Source organism: Palaemon carinicauda, chromosome 33 (genome assembly GCF_036898095.1).
Source record: "Palaemon carinicauda isolate YSFRI2023 chromosome 33, ASM3689809v2, whole genome shotgun sequence".
Lineage (NCBI taxonomy): Eukaryota > Metazoa > Arthropoda > Malacostraca > Decapoda > Palaemonidae > Palaemon > Palaemon carinicauda.
In genome coordinates, this window is record NC_090757.1 from 6,421,710 (window position 1) to 6,438,440 (window position 16,731).

The 16,731-nt window shown below is 44.2% G+C and overlaps 1 protein-coding gene across 2 annotated transcripts in view; it reads right to left on the bottom strand.

The window, feature by feature from the left end:
- Window positions 1–5,339: 5,339 nt before the first annotated feature.
- The window catches only part of LOC137625829 (sterol O-acyltransferase 1), an 88,177-nt gene continuing 76,785 nt past the window's right edge, over window positions 5,340–16,731 (bottom strand). For both annotated transcript variants that reach the window (XM_068356716.1, XM_068356717.1), the window contains 6 exons: window positions 13,889–14,024; window positions 13,453–13,590; window positions 12,780–12,884; window positions 12,377–12,524; window positions 12,050–12,186; window positions 5,340–6,064 (listed from right to left, as the gene is read on the bottom strand). In XM_068356716.1, coding sequence (XP_068212817.1) covers window positions 6,002–6,064; window positions 12,050–12,186; window positions 12,377–12,524; window positions 12,780–12,884; window positions 13,453–13,590; window positions 13,889–14,024 — 727 coding nt within the window. In that variant the 3' untranslated portion in view covers window positions 5,340–6,001. The remainder of the gene's footprint in view (window positions 6,065–12,049; window positions 12,187–12,376; window positions 12,525–12,779; window positions 12,885–13,452; window positions 13,591–13,888; window positions 14,025–16,731) is intronic.

A 16,731-nucleotide genomic window follows, 5' to 3' on the forward strand; every position in this document is an offset into this window, starting at 1 on the left:
GTCCAGGAATCGGCCCCGAGTTGCTGCCACCTGTTCGCGCAACTTTGTAGGCATCCCCCCACTGGTGGACATGCAGGGGATTGCCAATCTTAGCGTTTACGACCTCGGCCGCTCCCCCTAGGATTCTTACCTCCCCTGGAGGACTTACCGCCTTTCTTGTCCTTGACAGGAAAGGGCTGCTGTTTAGACACCTTGGCCTTCGCTGCCGGAGCCTGTCTCGGTGTCTTAGACTGACGAGGCTGCTGAGGTTGTTGTTGAGGAGCTGGAGGTTTGTAGGGCCGAGATGTGAGGGCCCTTTGGAGGAGCGAATCCTGATTCGACTTCCTCCACCTCTCAGCTGTACGTTCTACATCCTTGGGCTCGAACAAACTCTCTCCAAGGATGGAGGAGTGTCTGAGCCTGCTGACATCCACGGGTGGGACCCTCGAGTGGAACCTCTCGGTCACGGCATCCCAACGTTTTAGGATCGAGTTAGCTCACAAGTTCGAAACTTGGTGAGCTAAAAACTCGATAGAGCGCGTGCCCAAGAGGAGGAACGTCTCAAGGGCCTTCCTGGTGCTCTCCTTGGACAAGTCCTCGGATCGCAACAGGATGCCCAGAGACCCAAGCCAGATGTCAAGCCACGAAGTGGCCTGCATGGCCCACTTCGCAACCTTGTCCTGGCTTGGGATCTCCGTAGCCGAGAATGTCACCTGTCGGGTGGAGAGTTTCTCGAAAGAAATTCCCCTAGAGAGCTCTTCCACGGAGTGGTGGAGGGGAAGAGCTAAACCAGACTCCCCCATGATCTCGAAGTACCTCCTCTGCTGAACGTGAGGAGGTGGGAGGAGTTTGTTCCCAGCAGAGGAACGGCTGGAGGAGGCGAATTCGGCGAGCTGGCCTTCAACCTTGTCTCTGGCACCCTTCACTCCCTGGGACCAGGGCAGAGCCGCACTGGCCTTTGGGAGCTTCTGGGTACCGTAGACCTGGTCCAGAACCGTGTCCTTGCCTTCGCGAGGGACAGTCTCGGGGTCCTTGAATCCATTGAGTTACCTCATCAAACTCAGGACCTGCCAGAAGGCATGCTCCGACTCGTACTGTTCTCCTCCTTGCGGGCTGGATGCGAGGTCTCCTGTCCCCAGAAGCTCAACCTGGGGAGAAACGTGGACGTTCTCCTGGGGTCTCGGTAGCTCCGGTCGAATCCGGGTGGAAGACTTAGGGACAGTCTTCGAGTCCTTTGGCTCCCTCCTGGGAGGGATACAGGACTCAAGCAAAAAAGTCTGGGGGCTCCTCTCCACGCGAGACGATTCTCTTCCTCAAGGTGGGGTTCCTCCCATTGGTGCCGTGGGAGAACGCCTCACCTCCCTGGATTCCCGAGGACGCAAAGGCTTCGTCCACAGGGAAGAAGAAAACGTCTGCGAAGGGGAAGGGGCCTTCCCGACTGACTTCTTGGGAGCCAACTTAACCCTGGGAGAAGTAATCACTAAGTCCACTCCTCTCCTTCTCTTTAACGGGGAAGCGGGAGCCGTTGGTTTCAGTCCCAGATCAGCGAGGGCCAGCTTCATCGCCTGCACGACCGCTTTGATCAGGGATCCAAACCAAGGTTGGCGGCTGACCGACGCAGTGTCAGCAACACCCGCTGGAGGGAAGGGGATCGGCTGATCCTTATGAATGGATACTACAGGGCCTGCCTGAAAAGAAGAAGAATGTTGCGTGGACCTCTCCGAAGATTCTTCCTGCTCCTGGACTAGCGTAGCTCTGCGCTTGCGGGGTAGAGATCGCGATGAAGAGGATCTGGAAGCATGCGTCCCCGACGGCTCGCACGGTTGGGCGCGCTAAGAAACCCAGCGGGAATCGCTGGCGGCGTCGCACTGGCACTCGCGCCATGGTTGAATCGCCGGTTCACGCGCGGGCAAGAGGGTGAGTGGGCGAGCGGGCGCGCTGGCGAGGGGGCTCGTGGGCGCGCAGGCGAGGGGGCTCGTGGGCGCGCAGGCGAGGGGGCTCGTGGGCGCGCAGGCGAGGGGGCTCGTGGGCGCGCAGGCGAGGGGGCTCGTGGGCGTGGGAGTGCAGGCGAAGGTGCGCGTGGGCGCGCAGGTGAGGGTGCGCGCGGCTGCAAGGGAGAGCGCTGGCGGTTGGGAGAACGATGGCGCGTAGGCGATCGGTGGCGCGTTGGCGAGCGATGGTGCGTAGCGCGCACAGGCGAACGACTACGCATGGGCGAGTTAGTGCGCGGGCGTGTCGGAGACCTGTGGCAATCCAGTGCAGGGGCGCGTTGGCCCGTAGAAGAGCGCTTGCGCACGGGCGCGCAGGAGCTCACTAGCGCGCGTTCCGAGGGAACCAGCTGGGGCACAGGACCAGAAGGCGATGATTTGGGCAAGGGCGAACGCTCTTGGGCAGGCTCAGGAGAAATCTCGTGGGCGCGTCGCGCAGAAACTCTGGCTGGTCTTGAAGTGCGCGCAAGCGATGGTTGGCGCGCAGGCGAATCTCGGCGAGGAGGAGGAGGGACAGTATCCCTGCCTGCGTCCAGATCCAGAGATCGTGGGCGCGCATCAGGAACTGGGCGAGCCGCTGTGTGCCGACAAGCAGGAGACCGATGGCGTGCAGTGCGCGTAGCAGGAGCAGAAGTGCGCTGGCGAGCTGGGGAACGCTGGCGCACAGGAGGTCTCTGAGGCACAGGAGAGCGCTGGCGCGTAGGAGAGCGTGGGCGAGCAGGCCGGGCGCAGCAAGTCCAGAGGGATCTCTAGGACTGCACGTACGCGCAGGTAAGACCTGGCGCTCAAGATACTCACCCACATTGTGGGAAGAGCCCTCTTGCCCCGAAGGGACCGGTGCCCGTTGGATAACGGGGTGCGTAGGCGCCAACAGCGCATCAGCGTCCAGGAACGGGGAAGGAAGACTGGAAGGTCTGGGAGGCGTCAGAGATCGCGAACGATCTGCGGAGAGGTCCAAGGAAGCAGCTGCAATGGTCTGCTCTCGACGTGAAGGATCCTCTGCGGGGGGAAGTCGAAGGCGAAGATGCGAAGAGCTGCCTCCTAACTCCTTTGTAGGGAGAAAGGCCTCTGCGGCAAAGAGGAGGGCGAGCCTTACGGCGAAGACGACCTCGAGGCACAGCATCACCATCATCCGTCCTCCGAAGAGGAGTCTCTGTCAGTGCACTCCCCTGAGGGGGAGAGTCACCCGCAGGAGAGACCGTTGGACCCAGCTCCTCCCTCGAAGGATGTTCGGTGGGGGGAACTGAGCCTTCAGCAACAACCGCAACTGCAGCAGGGGTTTGACCCGACCCGTCGGAAGCCCCCGCCACAACAACATCGACAATAGACAGAGGATCAACCTCTGCTATTACCGGCGACTGTTTGACAGCTGCACCCAACTGGATCAGGTCAAACAGGGCTTCCTTGGAGGGCGAGCCCTTAAGCCCCAAGGAAGCCCAAAGTTGGAAAAGATCATCATTAGACACAGTATGGTCGTAGTCCACAAAATCAATAATATCCTCCCCCGGAGGAGGAGGAGGAGCTGCCTCGCTATGGGAGGCAACGCCCTCTCCCGAACCCCGAGATTGGGAAACACAAGAAGGGCCTGCGCTACCACTCGCCGGCCTCTCGCGAGAGACCGATCGAGTGGGAGCTTCGGAGGAGGTTCGGGCGGTGGAAGAAAAGTCCCCGGAACCTTCCTTCTTCAAGGCAACCCTTGAAGGAGAACAGTCCCGCTTAGACTTCTTCTTACGCCACCGGGCAAACCTCTTCCACTGGGAGGTAGGCCACTCCTTGCACTCACTGCAAGTATTTTCTCTTTCACACCGTTGACCTCGACACTGTGGGCGTAAGGAGTGAGGGTCTGTCTCGACCGCCGACATGAACGTTCCACAAGGGCGGTCGGGGAGTCCAGGGCACTTCCGCATGATGGAAGGAAAAGATGAGGCCAACTTCAAACACACAAACTGGAAGAAAAAGCAAAAAATTAAGGCTGTCAACAATGCGAGGGCGAAGCAGAGACGTCTGCTCATCGCCCGAGCCAAAAGTGAAGTGAAGCAGTTCACCGGTGTGTGAGGGGGGGAGGGGTAGCTAGCTACCACTCCCCCTACCCCTTTGCTAACTAGCACGGGGGGGGTAGTTAACCCTCGTTAAAATTCTTAAGGCTCGTCATTTCAGCTACGCCGAAAGTAAAACCCCATGTAAATAGCGTGGTTTGTATTTCGGTTACGGAACAAATAAGTTTTAAAAGGTGGGAGTTTGGAAACAGCAGACGACTTTCACGTCAGACTACTTTTAGGTCCTCGGGTAATTTTACCCTTGATCCAGTGGTAGCTGCTCAACAGGATGAGTAGTGAGCCTGGCATTCTAACGGGACAAGAAGCATCTTCTAAGGTAGCAGACACAATGTATATGTCGAGGATGAGAAGCAAGAATGTCTGGCCCTTTTTCCAGTTTTCTTTCCCCCCTTTTTGGGTGCAGCGGTCGTTCCCTTATTTTCCGGATCAGACGTTTAAAGGAGGTAAGCCTCCTAACCAAGAAAATTTCCTTAACAAATTTTGTGTATTAGTATCTCCCCCTCCTTCTTAAAAGGGGGAGAATGAATTTAGATACACAGTACAGTCCCATATTAAAAACCCAATTCTCATAAATGACAACATATTTTAGACATCATATCCTTACATGGACAAGTTCTTTCATGACCTCTTGGCAGTTTTTGTTGTTGAATTTTAGCTTAACACATTGAATAATTTTTTCCCCAGGTTATTAGGAGTTGTCACTTTAGCTTCTTTTACAGGTCCAAGTGGTTATACAAACTAATTTCCTCTTAGATATGTTTCCTATTAATAGTCTGTATTCATGTAGGAACAAATTACAAATTTTAAAAGTATTTTGTATTTTTTATCACTACAAACCTGAGTGCTTCAAGTTATGCTAACCACCTCAACTGCCCCACAAGTCTTAAGGTCAAAGCGGCTATTCAAAGACCTGTTGGGTCTGTGTGGCTTATTTACCACCCGGCAGTAACTATCCCCTTCTCGTTAGAAATTTTAACGGCCGACTTCCAGCTTTACTGAAATCATGCTCACCTTAAGGACTCAGGTTTTTAGTTAGGAAAAACGCAAATTACACCACTTAAATTTTCATTACCTAGAGTTAACATTTCCATGTTGCAAAGCTGCGCATTTGGTCAGCATTTTATTTTATAGTTGAACAACAGTAATGTATAACATTTATTCATTAAAATGTCTAAGGCTTCACTTTGCAGGATACTGTATTGGTATCTGCTTTGATCAATCACCTTTGTTTACCTCAAGCTTCTAATAGTCTCTCTTTTGCCATTAAATGTATCTAGTAACCAATATTGACAGACCTTTGGAAATAGAGAAATGGTTTAGAGCATTTTGTACTTTATTATCAAATATAACTTTAAAGCACAAGAATATTGGTATAAATATAATATACATTATAAAAATCACACTTTATATCATTCATATTTTAAAAATAACACACTGAATAATACTACATGTCACCCAACAGTTTGCAGTAACATGACACCGAAAGAGGTTATAGCTAAAAAAAATGTTCCATTTCAGCTTTTAAAACCAAAGTACAGTAATAAGTTTCATTGAACCCACTCTCACACTGAACAAATTAAACTCTCCTTGGAAGAGTTTCAAACTATATAATAATCTTTCAAATACCTCATAAAATGAGGGTTGAGCATGATCTTAACTGATTATAAAATTAATTGTTTAGCAATTATAATGCTTGATAGATCATAGAACTATACTTTATATGCATAAACACCAATATCAAATTATTTATACAATGAAACTATGTACATGAGAACAGTTGATATCTTGTATAAAGTAAAACAGCTCTTGGGAAACTGCAATTCACACAATATAAATAGAATAATGATCCACCAATTTGGACAGTAATTAACATGTTTTAGGACTGAAAGGAACCCCCCCAAATTAAATAGAAAACATAAAACACAAGAGGTAAGAAATTGCACAGCAAACAAGCTAAGATGTAATAAAATGAAGTGCTCAAGACTCGGCATCAAACTTGCAGAAGAAGCTGCGTGGTAGCAAGTAGTCAGTAGTTCCCTCCTAAAAAGAAAATAAATATAATTAGGTAAAAATTCTTAAAGAAATTTTAATATTTCTAACTATACAATCCTGAATCCTTTAATACGAGTATGATTTGAGCCAAGCTGAAAATAGCTGTTAAAATTTCTAACAAGATGGAGTTTGGAGCTGAAAATCTCGGGGGCGCTGGCAGCCACAGTTTAGTTCACCTACACCAGTTCCTCTTCAGTCTTCCTGAACCTGTACTCTACTTTATACACTATCCTCACAGGCTGAGCATAAGAGAGGGAATTTTTTCAGCAATCTGATGATCATCCATCAGATCAGGCAGAAAGGTTGAGAAGACATGTGTGTCCATGTTGTTCTAAGGGTGTTCAAAGGGATCCTCTAGTGCTTTCAATGGTTACGGAATTTGTGAGCAGAATATTGGGAGCTTTTTTGTTCAGCCAAGTGGTTAACAGGTCTATTAATGGCAAAACCCAAAGACCAAGAAACTTTTCAGCTACACAAGGATGCAGGGACTACTCCACTCCTACCACTTGAGCGATTGTGTCAGCTGGTTCATTCCTCTTGCATGGAATGAACTTCGCTGACAGCTCTACTGCATTGTTGAATGTCCAAATGTGCCTACTACACCAGCTCTCAAAAGGGTTTGTGAAATGGTGCCTCCTCATTGTTGAAGAAGGCTAGCATGGTAGGATTATCACTCAACACTACTGAGTGCCCTAACACTATCTTTGAAAACTTGTAGAGGACCTTTTATTTCAAACAGGTTGAAATTCCAGCAAATTTTCTTCCATGGACCATCTTCTTGAGTCTGTCTGGTTCCTCAGGTATGAGTCCATTGGACCACCAGGCTAGATTGTCCTATACTTCTTGTTCCGCCACAACCAGATGGTGAGGGGACCACTGGTTGCTATTCAGCACCTCTTTAGAAAACCACTTGAGTAATCACTTGTGGAAATACCTGTGAGGCACAACCTTCTTCAATGCGAAGAATTCCCAGAAGTTGCCACTGCTGAGCTGGAAATACTGTAATCGTTTGAGAAGGAATGGTTGTGCTACCTCCCTGCTTATGCAATTTTCTGATAGAAGGACTCTGCTGACCTGTAGATAGCAAACCCAGGGACTTCATCCTCTGTCTGGGCATGAGATGATTTTTTCCAATTGACCACAATCTCTAGATTGTGGGAAAGAAAAGTCTCTCAATCCTGAAATGAGCACAGAATCAGCCAGTCTTCATATATCTCTGCAAACTAATCCTGTTTGAGTGCACCCAACAAGAAAAGTGTAAAAACTGGGAGCAGATCCCAGTTTAAAGCCCAGGCCTTTGAACCAGTACATTACCTCCCAGAGGACAAGGCAAAGGTACTTTCTGAATGCCATATGAATGGGTATCTGAAAGTGCGTCTTTCAGATCTACAGAAAGCATGAAGTCTTCTTTCCTCAAGGCAGCCCATACAGTGCTTGGTACCTCTATCTTAAAGGGAGTTTGAAAACAATAATCATACAGAGGAAGGAGGTCAATGATTGGTCTCCAGCCCCCAGTTGACTTCATTTATTTATTTAATTATTTTTTTTTTCGTGCTGCTCTTGAATGCCATAGGTAAAGGACAGTGAAAATGCCCTAGAGACTGATCATATATTCAGATGATCAGCACTCAAGACCCCTCTCCATCCAAGCTAGGATAAGGGACGGCCAGACACTGGTCCAATACGATTACTTTTAGACTTCAGAGCAGTGTTCTCACACCTCTGAAGGGCTAAGACCCTTAAAGGCAATGGCTCAATAGATGAAGGAGAACTTTCTCATCTTCCTCCACGTCTCTATCTTAACGTTTACCTCCTCCTACGGGAACAGGCCTGCAGTTTCCAACATCCCTGGCCCAACTGTCTAGCAAAGTGGCAGGTTATGGTATTCCTTCCTTGAGTTTGCAAAACGATTAGGACAATGATGCACCATAAAGGTGGCAGCCTTGGCACCTGCCAGGGTCAAGTCTGTGTACACCTTCCTTGTCTCAGGGTTTGTCTTATCCAGGGTTGCGGCAAAGTTGAGCCATGCTGTTGTTATGGGAGTTACTTTGGAGGCAGCTGACAATATCTGGCCCTTGTTCTTGGGTCTCTGACATCAGTAGAGGAGAAGGGTCTGCATCTTTGAGTGCGAGAGTGTGGAAGGAAGGATCTTATTCAATCGGCTGTTAGCATAGCGGAGATCTGAGATTTGACACAATCCAGAGCTGCTTGAATGAGTAACAACCAGGACAACTAAGAGGCAAGTTTCTTATCTTTGAGGGGTGCTATTCAAAAGACTTCACTCTTCCCTTGATGGGAACCACAATTGGGAGCCCCAAGCTCGTTGTACTCGTGAATGAGTGAGAAAACCTTGACTAATGTTGACTCGATTCTCTGGGTTATGCAGTTCTGCAGGTGTTGGTGTGGAATCAGGTGCCATTGGCTCTACGATATCCTGGGACTCCTTTCTCAGAAAAGAGGTCTAACACATATCTGAGAACGCGCATACTAGACCGAGAAAGGTACCGGGGCAGTACAGTACTCCGAAGAAGGAATAACAGTATGGAAGTCTGACTCCCCTGAGGCCAAGGTGCCCCTTACCCCTCACCTAAATGGCAAGCAGAAGAGAGGTACTGCGTGACATAAGGATACATCACTTGGAACCCTGTCGCTGGTTGTCGAGGAGCCTTACCGGAAATTACGTATATGCGTCATGGCTTGTCTATCTGTCTCACCTTGTGGGAAGGTCCAGTCACTGACCAGTCTCGGCATGTAGCAAGATCTCCTTGGAGGAGTCTCGATACAAAGCCTTGGAAACCAGTGACAAGCTCCTTGTTGCCTGAACACCACGAACGCTAGAAGAATAGCAAGGTGGGCTATCACTTGAAAATCTAGACCAAGGTGTCCTAGCGCGAGAAGGCTAATCAGGCGGTAATGGAGTGCATAGTCAGATGTTGGGGCAAGATGATATGTATACATCCTCAAACCACTCGCATAATGGAGAACCTTGTCAGCTGTGCGCACCACCCCTGGTCCTTCTGTTAGGCTGTCTCCCTAGAAATGTCAGGTGGTGGTTAGGGACGAGGGCATTGCCCATTAAGTGCATGTGCTCATTCCCATAAGCAACCGAGCACTGTAAGCAGGTTGGTAGAATAGTATCATACTGCCTTACGTCATGAGTACATGGAGAGGTCCGACAAAGTCTCGGGAAGAGACACTGGTCTTCACTGGTGGCTTCTTCGGCGAAGCTGGTGACATGTCTGACAATTTAGCAGAAGATGTTGAAGAAACAGGTGTGCTGAAAAGAGAGAGAGCTTGTAAGCTCTTTTCCTCCTCGCCCATCTTCAAAGTTGTCAATGGTTTCCTGAATGTCGATGACGATACCACAGTAGGAGAGCAGGATCTTCTCTAACAGCAGGCAAAAATGCGTCAATGGTCATCAAGTCATGTATTTCCCCAACAGGTTGAAGGCCAGCACAGCAACAGGCCCTATAGTAAGCTAACACTTTTAAATGCATCACAGCAGACAGAACATCACTGATACCAAGGTAAGGCCAAAACTTCCTTAGGTGCAAATCACAGCACACATTGTAGTCAGTCAGTAAAAAAGAAAGCAAACTTAGTGCGGGAAAGGTGATACTTCTGCCTTACCTGAATTCTGGCCTGAGCACAAATCCGATCTACCTTCACAGTCTTTAGAGACAAGCAAGGTGAGAAGTAGCTACATAGATTCTTGTGCAACAGCTTGGGGATTGCCGTATCTGAAGCCAGTGTCTTTCTTAGTTCTTCTTTTTATTCTTCTTCTCAAACTACTAACAGTAGAGAAGGCTACGACTTGCACTTTTCACAGCGGGATGACTACTAACAGATGAGAATGCACTGCATTTCTACTCATAAGCTTGCTGCAATTGCAGCAAGGCTTACAAAAGTAGACATGCATTTCTGCTCATGTGGTCTCCTTCACAGCAAATACCCACAAACTGCAGAGAAAGTAAAAAAAGGTAAAACAGTAAAGTAAATTGAGGATGCAGAGATATAAACCTGTACGATTCAGTGGTCTGTTGGGTCGCCTAGCTTATTAATATAAGTGTTCAGCTCTCCTGAAATCATACTCTGATTAAAGAATGATAGTTTGTATTAGTTTAAGAACAAAGACAGTTAACAGAAGATTACATTTTTTTCACTTCTGGAAAAAATCAATATACAAGAAATTAACACCAGATACAAACTTGTTTCTATAAATATTCAGCACTGTAATATTGTTCTCTACTGAACTTATTAGATTATCATTTGACAAATCCATAGTAAGACAGGAGGGAATAATAGCCTGACATGTCCTACTTTTAAACAAGCACTCAAAACCTGTGCCATATTCATACCACAGTCCACACTTGGGTAAAATCTTTAATTAATAAGGTTAGATATCGCTTTAATTATATTGGAAGAAGTTTTCTTCATCTTTGCTAAGAAAGATAGGTAAACAATTAGGCAAAATCATCTTTGACAACAATGCTTAATTTGAATGCTTACTACATTCAAGTTTACAATGATAAAAATATTTTTAAAATAATGTGTTAACAAAAGTATCCACAGCTGATGTCTGATAACCACTAAAAACAATCGCACTAAAACCATTGTGCAGCAAATTAGTCAGATATAAATAGGCCCTGCTGCTACCTCAGGTCACCTTGGTGACTGCCCATGAAGCTTCATTTGTATTGGAAAATGGGTAGGGGTGGGCTGTGGGACGCTAGCAGTACCAACCAAACGAGTACTTCGTCAGGCAAAGAGGAAATTATGAGAAAAAATCCCCTATTGTTTCTTTTTTATAATGTTGGCTACCTCCAAAAAATGGGGAAGTGCCATGGTAGATAGATGGATAGATGAAAGTTGCGCAGTATATCAGATATTTTCTTAAGAATTACTTTTTCTCTGACACTCGTGTGTATGATAGCTCTAGACACTATTAAAAAAAAAAAAAGTCATAGGGATGATGTGGTAAGCTGTTGATTTCCCAACATTTTAATATCCCAATTGCTCTTCATAAACTTTGAAATATATTTTATTCAGAAATTCCACCAAATACATTTCACTATAAAAAACATTATGCCTAAAACTACATCTGCATCCATTTATACATGCATACAGTACTTTAGATTATAACTTTTAACTAGTTCAGAATAGTTTTAGGATGAAGCATAACAGCTTATCGGGGAAGTATTTACACTAGTCGGCCACTCCTTATACATCCCACAATAAATCTAACAATCAGAAGGTCTTTGAGCCATGTTTGCTTTATGTCCTCTTGAGCATCTAGATTCTACCTAATGAACATAACAAGCCTGAGAGTTTCTTTTCCATTCTTGACAAGAGGTGTCAAGACAGACAAGCACTTATGACCTTTAGGCCTGCGACTTGTGGGGTGACTGAGGGGGGAACAAGGCAATAAGTGTGACTTGAAGGAATGGTTTGCGAATACACATTATCGTCCTTCAATAAGAGTCTCACCTTTTGGAAGGAGTTAGACCATTTGAACAATATTCCGGCTGGTTCAATTCTCTTAGGAATTGTAAAGTACCTGGGCCTTTGCAAAAGGGACTCCTGTCTGCAGTTAGGCACAGCACAAAACTGAATTCACTATACAGTAGTTGGTTTTCTCTTTGGAACCTTGTTTTAACACTGCTCTCAGTACAAAACAAGAAGGAAATAGCAAGAAAATCGTTATTTAATTATTTAGAGATTGTCATGTTGCTCTGACAGTTCAATAGCATTTCTTATTCAAAGAAAAGCTCAACGCAAAATAAAAAACTTTCAATTACTGTACAATGAAAGTTCCATCATTTCAACTTCTAGATGTGGGACCAAGTGCCCAAATCCTTAGTGAATAAACTAAGTATTTGTACCACTCAAATGCTTCTGGTCAGGTTACCTCATGATATCCCTCCAAGTCAGGGAACCTTAAACTATTCTTTTAAAAAATATAAATTCACTTACATAAACAGGTTTACAGTTGATACGTGCATACCACTCCATGCTGTAAAGACACATTAGGATCCCAGTTCCAAAGATTAACGTGACCCACAAGAATATATTAAACTGCCGGGCTTTGCTGTTAACGAACATAAACGCAACTGAAATACGAAGTAATTCATTAGAAACAAGAATAAATGCTATTCATTAAGGTCAATATAAATAATACTAAGTGAAGATTAGTGAGGGAAATATTTTAAAATTGTCAAAATCTTATGAATAAGTCAGTCTCAAGAATAAATTCTTTCATAATATCAAAATACAGTACAGGTATGAGCAAATTCACCGTACCTCCAAAACCTCCAAACATGATCAAAAGTACTGGATAGAAAAATCTGAACGCAAAGGCCAATATGTACTCGTGAACAACGGAAGAAATGAAAAACACCACTAGCATTGGGAAGCATCGTAGCTGGGCACAGTTCTTCCCTTGTCTTCGCTGTAAATAAAACAAAAATATACATTGTTCAATAATAAGAAAAAGAAAATATACTGTAGTTAGTTTTCCTTATACTGTATAATCCTACTGTACTATAATTATTTGTAGAGAAGAATCTTTGAGTAGGTTCATTTTCTATTTCAATATAATGTATAGCACTGTATAAAGTCAGCCTTAAATTAATGAATGAATAATCTTATTTATTTCAGACCTAAAATATAAACAATTTCGTAAAAAGAATAGCCTGCACTGTACCTGCCATGCCACCACATCTCTGTAGACATACTCGTACAACCAGTCGTGGACAACACAATTCCAAGTACGATAGAATCTAGCATAAGAAGTAGAGTTCCACCAGTCCTGTAGAAATCAAAGTTAATTTTATTAAATATATAAAATATAATGCATGTACAATCTTTAAAACAAGATATATCCTTTAATAAAGATTTAAAATTTTCAATGATAAAACGAATTCTTATCCCACCTTAAGAAAAATCCTTTACCCAAGACACAATACAGTAAGTAATTTCTGACATAAAATTATCCTATGCTTAGAAGTATTATAACAAGACATATAAGTGAATATGCAAATCAAAAGGATAGTACAGTTTTTCAGACAAAATAAAACATATATGTAACAACGAACAGAGGAAAGGTGCATAAAAGAAAGAGATACGATTTACTAAAAAAAAAGCTGTGATTTTCTTGAAGACAAGATGCTTTCATTCCTTAAAGGGATTTGGCTGCTTCTGAAAAAAATTATGCCTATAACAATTTAAATTAAGCAAAATTCTTTAAATGTGCAAAAGTATCTTCCCAAAGTAGATGTCATCCTTTGTATAATTTTTTTTATATTTATTCGTAGTGGGGTGGGGCCATAATCTAGCAAATTGTTAAGTAAGCTTTAGTAAACAGATAACAAACCTACCTTATAGAACATTCTATCAGCAAATCTTAACATCTCTGCAAATGCATTCAACCATGCATGAAGGATGGCAAAGAAACCACAGAGCAAAACAAGAGATCCAGGAAACATACACGAAAAAACAGCTACCATGAGATTAGTCTGCAAGAAAAAATTTAAGGATTAAGCAATTAATTTTGCTAGTTATTGTAAAGAAAATGTAAAAAATAAACATATTTAAAGATGTTGATGTAATTTTTTCAACAAATTTAAATTACAATAAAAATATGATCATTTAGTTCTTATTTCAGGTCTAATAGTAATAGCTGAGATAATCTTAACTTCTAATATCCTAAGTAAAGAATATGTCACTCGGTAACTAAACAAGTGATAATTAGGGCCCAAATTCATTTTAAGACATTTATGTTCTCTATAAAAAAGTTTGTTAATTGACTCTCACCCCATTGAATGATTCCTGCCCGAATTTTTGGAAGACTGGCACGCAAAAGCGTACGAAGAGGAAGTGTGTGTAGAAAAGGCAACCAATTACTTGCCCTAAGTCATTGATAACATTCTTCCAATTGATATTTTCATTTCTGAAAAAAAGAATAAATATACAAAAAATGTAAGTAACAGATTGTATACATACATACATACATATACCAAGGCACTTCCCCCAATTTTGGGAGGGTAGCCGACATCAACAAATGAAACAAAAACATAAAAGGGGACCTCTACTCTCTACGTTCCTCCCAGCCTAACAAGGGACTCAACGAGTTCAGCTGGTACTGCTAGGGTGCCACAGCCCACCCTCCCCCGTTATCCACCACAGATGAAGCTTCATAATGCTGAATCCCCTACTGCTGCTACCTCCGCGGTCATCTCAGGCATCGGAGGAAGCAGCAGGGCCTACCGGAATATATATTATATATACTAGCAATATATATTGATTATTCATAATAGTATTAATAGTTTCTAAGTCTTCAAAATATCAATAGCAATAAGGGGGGGGGGGGCCTTGGGCACTGCTTAGGTGCATATATAAAGTAGTCATGAGAGACCCAAACCCTTTAAAAATGTTATTTTCATTATTAAACTTACCCGATAATCATGTAGCTGTCAACTCCGTTGCCCGACAGAATTCTACGGAAGGGATACGCCAGCGATCGCTATACAAGAGGGGGGTGTACTCACAAGCGCCACCTGTGGCCAGGTACTGCAGTACTTCTTGTTGACACCACCTCAATTTTTCCTCTGTCGTGCTTCCGGCAAGACGTTCATGGATACGCTAATAATTTTGGAGTCTTGTTCACGGTTTTTGGTGAAGTATTGCTCTAAGATTTCAGCTTTCGCTATTCAGGAAGTTTTATCATTAGCTTAGCTAGCTTTTGGAATTAATTTGATTAATTATGGTGACGAAGAGAGTATGAACTCTCTTTCACTTTTAAATGGCCGACCCTTCCCTTAGACGGAAGTGTTGGTGTCTAAGAGAGTATAGACTCTCTTTCTTAATTTTGCTTAACAAAAGTTATAGATTTATTTTATATCTCTCCGCCTTTTATAGGCCTCTTCGATTAACTTCCTTTTATTATAAACTTATTAAAATTAATTTTTATATTTGTTTATATTCGACCTTTCCTAATAGTAGGCGGTCTTTTCTTGGTACCGAAGTTAATTAACATTGAGCCCGTCATTTCGGTTTTCCTGTTAACATATTATGCTATTTTAATGTTTTTGAAAGAATTTCTTTGATAGTCTCGTACTGTTTTCAAAGTTGAACTAACGTTTTGTTTTGTCTCTGCAGTTGTTGACGTTCAGAACGTTCAACTTGCGCTCTATCGTTACGATAGAGAGAGAATTTTCACGGTGTCACGTTGCAGTAAGAGTAACCGTTTCTAGCGTTTTGTTCATTCTTTCTTAGCTTAATGGTTTTAATTCTAATAAAGGAACTTTTTATTTGGGAAATATTTCAGTTTTTTTCCTTTAACAATAATATGTTTTAACGATATATATGATTGGGCTCTTCTCTCAGGTTCTAAGTCAAGAGAGAGAGAGAGAGAGAGATAGAGACGGAGGGAGAGAGAGCTGGATAAACGTTTCGTTCAATCGAGTAACGTTGTTATTGTTTTTGCTCTTCTCCCTAGTCTCTTTAGGGGAAGAAGGTAAACGTTTCTAGAGTTTTATTCTTGTTCTCAAGCTTTATGCGGTGAGAGATTTTAAACGTAGTTTATTTGATCTAATGTTTAGTCTCTTTCCAGCCACTGAATTATTTATCTTTCATTAGATTTTTCTGTTACATTGTAATTCTGTTTTCGCAATTACTAACTTTTAAGGAAGGATAGAATTGCGTGTTTCAGGTACAAACCACTTAAAGTTTCGAGTTCAGTGAAATAAGTGCAAACAGAAAATCAAAAGTGATAAGTGATTAGCGCAAAGTGTGTCAGTGTTGTGCGTGAGGGTACTTCTGTGCGTGCCAGTCGTCCTCCCAGTCCGGGACCTCTTGCAAGCTCCCAAGCCCAGGGGAGAAGCAATGTCGAAGGGCAAAAGGGTTCGGCAGGCCTTGATCGGCGCACAGAAGTATCCTCGGTGGTTGCGGGCGTGTCTTACAGAGACCGTCACTCCCACCCGCAGACGATTGAGCCCTTATTTTGCTCGTCTGCAGAAGAAATTTCGGGGAGAAAACGCTGGACTCAGGTCTCAAGACCTCTTAAACGTAAAGTCCAGACCTCTAGAGTTCAACAACCCGGATGCAGTCATTGGGTTAGCTCTGACTCTCCGCAGTCATCAGGTGACTGCACACCTCCTAAGAGAGGTAAGACGATGCCTCAACAGACCTCATCTTCTGTTAAGGCTTTGCCTCAACAGACCAAACAGACCTTATCGTCTGTTGATCCCAAGATGACTTTGCTGCAGTCCATGCAGTCGCAGCTTGCGGTCTTAATGCGTGAGTTTCAGGCTGAGAAGGTTACACCTCCTCCTGCGAGCGCTCCGCCTCACCGCAGTCCAGTCTGCCAGGCGTACGAAGTTGAGGTTCCTCAAGCTACCTTACCGCGTTCGGAGTTGCCAGTTACCAGCGTTGTGCAGCAACCTCAACCTTCCTTAAGGCAACCTCTACAATGGGAGCAGGAGTCTTATGCCTTGAGGCAAGATTTTCTTGCAGTTAGACCATCTTTGAGGCTACAACCTTTTGAGGTACGACAACCTCTACCATCCTTGAGGCAGCCACCTCAGCTCTCGCAGCTGCTACCTCAACTTTCCTCAAGGCGAGAGCCTCAACTCTTGAGGCTAGCTCCTCAGGAACCT